This window comes from Mus caroli, chromosome 5, assembly GCF_900094665.2.
Source record: "Mus caroli chromosome 5, CAROLI_EIJ_v1.1, whole genome shotgun sequence".
In the NCBI taxonomy this organism is placed as follows: domain Eukaryota; kingdom Metazoa; phylum Chordata; class Mammalia; order Rodentia; family Muridae; genus Mus; species Mus caroli.
The window spans coordinates 127,979,018-127,985,633 of record NC_034574.1 but is presented as its reverse complement, the minus strand read 5'-3'; the positions used below and the strand labels follow the sequence as shown (position 1 = coordinate 127,985,633).

General features: G+C 49.4%; 1 protein-coding gene across 1 annotated transcript in view; it reads right to left on the bottom strand.

Annotated features, from left to right (window-relative positions):
• Positions 1-261: 261 nt before the first annotated feature.
• The window catches only part of Tbl2 (transducin beta like 2), a 13,277-nt gene continuing 6,922 nt past the window's right edge, over positions 262-6,616 (bottom strand). The window contains exons 4-7 of the mRNA XM_021163292.2: positions 6,158-6,309; positions 5,013-5,139; positions 4,133-4,285; positions 262-3,668 (exon numbers count right to left, since the gene is read on the bottom strand). Coding sequence (XP_021018951.1) covers positions 3,206-3,668; positions 4,133-4,285; positions 5,013-5,139; positions 6,158-6,309 — 895 coding nt within the window. The 3' untranslated portion in view covers positions 262-3,205. The remainder of the gene's footprint in view (positions 3,669-4,132; positions 4,286-5,012; positions 5,140-6,157; positions 6,310-6,616) is intronic.

The window sequence follows — 6,616 nt, the reverse complement described above, 5'->3', positions numbered from 1 at the left end:
TAGAGAATCTCAAGATCAAAAGCAACTTAGTGAAACATTAGCTCGAAACACAGGCAACAAGGCCTGTGTATGGTGGCACGTGCCTTAAAACCAAGCACTCAGAAAGTCAAGACAGGTGGATTTCTACAACTTCCAGGCCAGCCACGTCAACAAAGTGAGTCTTTGTCTCAAATGCACACAAAAAAGTGGGGTTGGGGCAAGAGCACATATCTACCCCCCAGTGTAACCCATAAGCATGTACACAAGCAAAGAANCACCATGCAAGGTGACAGAGCAACATTTATTCCCATTCCACACGTGGGGAGACAAACTCTGGCAGCCTCTGTGATTACAGGACTCCAGGCCAGAGGCCAGTGACTTGGCCAGTTTGGGAACAGACTTCTGACTTCAGCAGCTAAGCATTCTTGCTAGGGTTCACTGCCTTCCCTGTGCAGCCACGGCACCAGTTACTTCTCAAGACACGACGAGTGCGGAAGCCAGAGAACGCATTTTCAGATGNTTTCAACAACCAGAGCGGATGCCCACCAGACACGCCCCCGCGCACACACAAGCCTGAGGCACAGCTGTGTAGTCAGAAGCCCAAATCCCTGTGTGGCCACATGGCCTTCAATATGGCTGATCTTATCAGAAACCTGAATCCACAATAGAGAGCGGAGTGCAGAAAACAAAATATATCAAAAGCTTGGTCATTACTTCTAGTTAGAGTCCCATTTATTGAGAGCTTACTTTGTCCTGGCTAGTTGACTTGGGACCCAGAGCAAAGCAGACCAACAAGGATTCTGTTCCAACGCATTCTTCAGCAATTTCACAAACTGCTGCAAAGAGGCTCGGAGGCAAAGCATTTGTCCAGTGAGGGCTAGGGCTGTGGCTGAGGAGAGTCTTCGTCTAGCATCTCCCAGTGAGGGGTTGAGGCATGGCTCAGCAGCAGAGCTATTTGTCCACCTGCATGAGACCCTGGCTTCCATTCCCAGGACTGCAAAAGGAAAAGTAAGGAAGAATCCTTCAGCGCCAATGAGACTGATGAGCTGCGCCCTCCCCCGTCAGGGTTTGGTGCAGTCCACAAGGATGCCTCCTTGCAAAGTACAGTGCCAGCATCTAACTTCTCTGCAACTGGCAACTTCTGCGGCTTATCAGTCAGTAGCGGCTCCCTCCCACTGTGCCACCAGCCCAGTGCAGTCTCCCATCACAAGACCAGGTGACGGGCCTAATTCCCACTCTTAACCCCTCACTGCCCTTCTCTGACACTGCAGTCAACACATAGCCAGACAAGATGGCATCAATTCATACAAAAGGAAAAGCAGCAGGGCACTGGGAGGGACAGGATTGGTGGAAAGGGCTACTTCGGAGGGAGTGGGTGAGGNGGCAGCTGTTTTCGAGTGAAAGTTACAAGGACTGAATCGCATTGACAAGTCTGCCAACAGAAAGGAAAAATACTTTCAGCACAAGAGGGACCAGCCCACACCCGGAGCCTGCCAAATGCCTGGGTTACAGGAAGAATGGGGTTGGACCACTGCAAAGAAAGATCACAGGAGTGGCTAAATTTCATGACATTTCACAGGCCACAAGGAGAGTTTGTGGTTTAATTCCAAGTATAGAGAGAAGGAAGCCTTTTGGAAATGGCATGATCCAAAATACCATTTTTGTTTTTCCAAAGCTGGCTAAACTATGTAGAAAACTGACTTGAAGTAATGTGNTTGGAAACAGAAGTACTATCCATATACTACGGGACAGTGGCTAAGACAGGGATGGTAACAGAAGAGTGGGAGAGATGCAGACGCTGCAGGCCATCTGGATGTAGCAGCAGTGGTAGAAGGAGAGTGTGACAAGGGAGCCATCAAGGTCAACTTCAGGGTTGTGCCTTGTTCTAAACATCCTGTAGCATTGAGGATGGCAGGAAGAGGCCCTACTTTTAAGTGAGAGATCAAAACTAACCGGGATGGGAACCTTTTGCTAGATTCAAGCCTTCCTAGATGCCTGCCATCTTCCTCACCAACAAAGACCAGTCCAAGCAGTCTTCAAATGTACATGGCTGAGACCCAGTCTTTTAGTGGGTGGATTCCATTCTTTCCCCATTATTGTCCTGGATTCACTACGGTCAAGCCTCCTGTCCACAACCTCCCCTGCAGCTGTAAATGAACAAAAAGCACGTCACAGACACCAGCCTCTAGGTCCTCCCACCAGCTTTTACCCTTGGCAGCAGGCCTAGTGTTGTCTGTGTTAGCCAGCATCACTAGCTGGTCCCATGAAGCAGGCCCTGAAGTGATGGGTTCAAGAAGNCCCCAAGAGAGGAACACCCTCTTGGGATGGCATTACTTCTCAAGGCACGGGAACCAAACCACCATATTTATCCAAGATGAATGAGCAAGCAGAGCCCTAGGAAACTTGGCTTCACAAGAGCTGTGGTTTTTTCCTAGTTTGCTTGCAGAACACCGTCTGCATCCTATGTTTACCTGGTAGGTAATGACACTGGACAGACCTGTTATGCTCCATGTGTGGGAGCATTATAACACTCCTAGCCTCACAGCATCTTTGCAGGAAGACCACAGAGAGCATCGTTCCCCATTTTACAAATAAGAAAACTGAAGCCCAGGGAAAAACAATCTCGCCAAGGTTTCTCTCCATATGAATGGAGCCCAGGAGGACTTAGAATTCACTATGTAGTCCAAGCTGGCCTTGAACCCCTGATCCTCTCACCTTTGCCTGTATAGTGCTGATATTACAGACCAATGCCAACAAAGACCAGTCCTTAATTACTTCTTGCTGCTATCAGGAGCCTGGTCCAGATGGAGGCTGACCATGCAGCATTATAAAACATGTTCTGAACTCTTATAAAACAGCAATTTGTCCCTGGTGACCCTAGGGTTTTCCCTCTACACTGACAAACTTCTTTGGATGTTAGGGTCNTTTGCCAAACCATCAAAGGTTTTGCTCTGTNTGTCTTCTGTCTACTCCCCTTCTCCCTGCTAGGTGAAGACAGATTCTACCCCTAGGGCCTGTGAGAAAACAGTACTTTTCAGTCTGGGAAGAGTCAAACAAGAAGAGAGAGACAGAGAGAGAGATCTGAGTATGCAAGAATAGTTTCAATAGGAAAAAGTAGGGGCCACCAGGAAGAAAACTGGGAGGTTCCTCCAGGTCTCGACATCCTAGGGGCCACTGGGGAGCAGCAGCTGCTGGGCCAGGCAGCCAGACCCATCTGGAGCCAGAGTCACTTCTTCAGGGCACCCAGTCTCTTGAGGGCCTCTTGGGCCTGGGTTAGCTGTTGCTGCAGCCTCTGGCGGGTACTTTCGCTGGATGCCCGCTTCAGGAGGCTCTGCATCTCCTCCACCACAGCCCGGTGGCCAGGGGTATTGTGGAAGAGCCGCACTGCACGGTCCCCACAGGAGGCCAGGAAGCGGCCAGTGATGTCAAAAGTCAAGTCAGCAATACACTCCCCGTGGACGCACTCGAAGTATTCCTCCTTCTCCCCGCGGCGTGTGTTGAAGAGATGAATATTGGTGCCAGTGGCCAAGGCCAGGACATGGGTGTCAGGGGAGAGTGCCAGGCGGCAAGGCATGGTGCTTGCCTCTTCAAAGCGGCCTGTCCGTAGCAAGTAGGGGTCCTGCTGCTTCTTGTACTCCACATCTGTGTCCCATAGCTTCCATGTGCCATCCTTGGAGACCGAGGCCATCCTGCAATGTGGGAAATCACAGCTAGAGCCTCAGCATCCCCAGCTTGGGAAACACTGGAACAGCCTGTGGGAGCCAGCAGCTAGGAACCCAAGGTTACATCCTGCCAAGACTCAAGTCTTCCACCCTTTTCAGAACTGCAGCCCAGACAGGCNGAAGTACCCCAGACTCACTGCTCAGCCTAGCTTGCTGGTACACACCTATAACCCCAGCATTGGGGGGCTGAGGCAAGACAAGAGGGTCACTGTAAGTTCAAGGGCAGCCTGGGCTACAAAGTGAGACTCTGTCTGAAAAACATGAACAGAGCAAAACAAAACAATTACCAGGCAAGGTATTCACACCTGTACCTCAGTTCTTATGAGGGAGAGAGGCAGGAATATTAGGACTCCAGGGCCAGCCTTGGTTATCTGTACTAAATAAGACCAAACAAACGAAAGAACAAAGGGAAGATGTCTGGAAGCACTCACCTTCGAGAGTCATTGGAGAAAGCGAAAGAGTGGACAGATGCAGAGTGACCCTTCAGTTCAAAGGCTCGCAGCACCTCCTGGAACTCTCCTTTCTTCCCGAAGCAGACCTCCCAGACCTTCACNTCTGGGGTGAAGCCACACGAACCCACAAACCTGTCATGTAATTCACACTCTTAAAACTCAAATGTTAGCCGGGCGTGGTAGCGCATACCTTTAATCCCAGCACTCTGGAGGCAGAGGTCCTGGAACTCACTCTGTAGACCAGGCTGGCCTCAAACTCAGAAATCCACCTGCCCCGGCCTCCCCAGTGCTGGGATTAAAGGCGTGTGCAACCACGCCCGGCGGTGGACACCTTTAATTTCCATACTTAATTAAAGGCAGATGAAGGTGGATGGGTGAGTTTAAGGCTANCCTGGTCTATATAGGAGTTCTAGGTTAGCCAAGGCTATACAGAGAAACCCTGTCTCAGAAAAAAATAGAAAATTAAAAAGGTCTGAAATGGCAGCACACATCTTTAAGCCAAGGCTTCAGTAGGCAGAGGCAGGCAGATCTCAGTGAGTTTCAGGCCATCCAATATACATAATGAGTTCTAGGCCAGCCAGGGATACACAGTGAGATCCTGACTCAAAACCCTCAGGTGAGGGGCTACGCATGTTGAGAGGTGGCTGAGCATTTGCCTAACATGTCCTGACAGTGGTTTCCACCCTCAGCACTGCAAAAATAAAAAGAGGAGAGCTGAAGAAACAGACACTAAGGACTTCAGGGGCTCGTGTGAAATCCCTTCCTGTTTGGAGAGCTAGGACTTCTACTCCAGTGTCCCCACACCCTCCTAGAAGCTGCCTCCCTGCTCTGTACCTACCCTCATCCTCTTCTTCCTCACCTGCTGCATGGGGAGATGACTGCGTGACTGTTGTTCATCTGGTTAGTGTTGATCGTGGACAGCACCTGACCTTTCAGATTCCATATGAGGACAGTTGTGTCACTGGAGGCCGTCATGATGAACTTCCCTGAAGAGGAGAAGACAGTTGTAAGCCCAAGGTCATGACCAGATTGTCACCTCCCAACAAAACAATGGACCACTGCTCTANGAAGTATCCATGCTCCTTTCCCAGGCCAAAGGTCACCACAGGTAATTCTGTGTCAATAAGCGTGGGCTCTTACTGTTGGGCTCTATGGACTCCTCGATCACAGGGACACCAAGCAAAACTCAGGCAGTAACAACTCATTCAACAAATACAATTCAGGGCTGGCAAGATGGCTCAGCGGGTAAGAGCACTGACTGCTGAGTTCAAATCCCAGCAACCACTCAATGGTGGCTCACAACCACCTGTAATGAGATCTGACGCCCTCTTCTGATGCATCTGAAGTCAGCTACAGTGTACTTATGTATAATCATAAATCTTTGGGCCAGAGCTAGCAGGGACTGAGCGAGCGAGGCCGACCGGAGCGACAGGGGTTGGCCAGAGTGAGCAGAGGTCCTAAAAATTTAACTCCCAACAACCACATGAAGGCTCACAACCATCTGTACAACTACAGTGCACTCACATACATAANATAAATAAATCTTTAAAATAACAAACAAACAAAAACCAAATACAACCCAGATACTAGCAAGCTGGCTCAGTTGGTGGAGGCCCTTGCCACCAGGCCTCATGANCTACTGAGCTGACATCTANNTGTGTGCTATGATAAACACACAAAATAAATGCAAAACAAGGTGGAGGGAGGCCTGGAGAGGTGGCTCAGCAGTTGAGAGCGCTGGCTGCTCTTCCAGAGGACCAGGATTTGATTCCGAGCACCCACATGGCAGCTCACAATTGGTCTTAACTATGATCCCAGGAGACCCCATGCCCTCTCTTCTGGCCTCTGTGACCACTGCACGCAGGTAGTACACAGACATACNTTCAGATAAAACATCCATATACATAAAGTGAAAATAAACTTTTCAAATGAAACAAAGAACAAGTTATAACTCAGGCACACTTTCATGGCTCGAGTAAATGCCACCCATGAGACTTCCCTTACCTGTGTCAGCAATACCGATGTTGATGATGGGCGCTTTGTGTTTTTTAGGGAAATCCTCTGGTGTGGCCGTGAAAGTAAAGCCCCCATCTTCCCGCTTGGTCATCTTAAAAACACGGAGGGTGTCCCCATTGGCCAGCCAAACAATGAAGGCTCTAGAGACAAGCAAACCAGAGCTACTTCCTCACCTGGGCAGAGGCCTATGTGTCCTAGATTCTAGAGAAAACCAAGATTGCCCCTTGCCCAGTCTTACAATAGATCCCTTGGTTCAAAATCTTTTTTTTTTAAATATTTATTTACTTTTTATATATGTGAGTACCCTTGCTGCCTTCAGACACACCAGAAGAGGGCATCAGACCCCATTACAGATGGTTGTGAGCCACCATGTGGTTGCAGAGAATTGAACTCAGGACCTCTGGAAGAGCAGTCAGTGCTCTTAACCACTGAGTTCTCTCTCTAGCC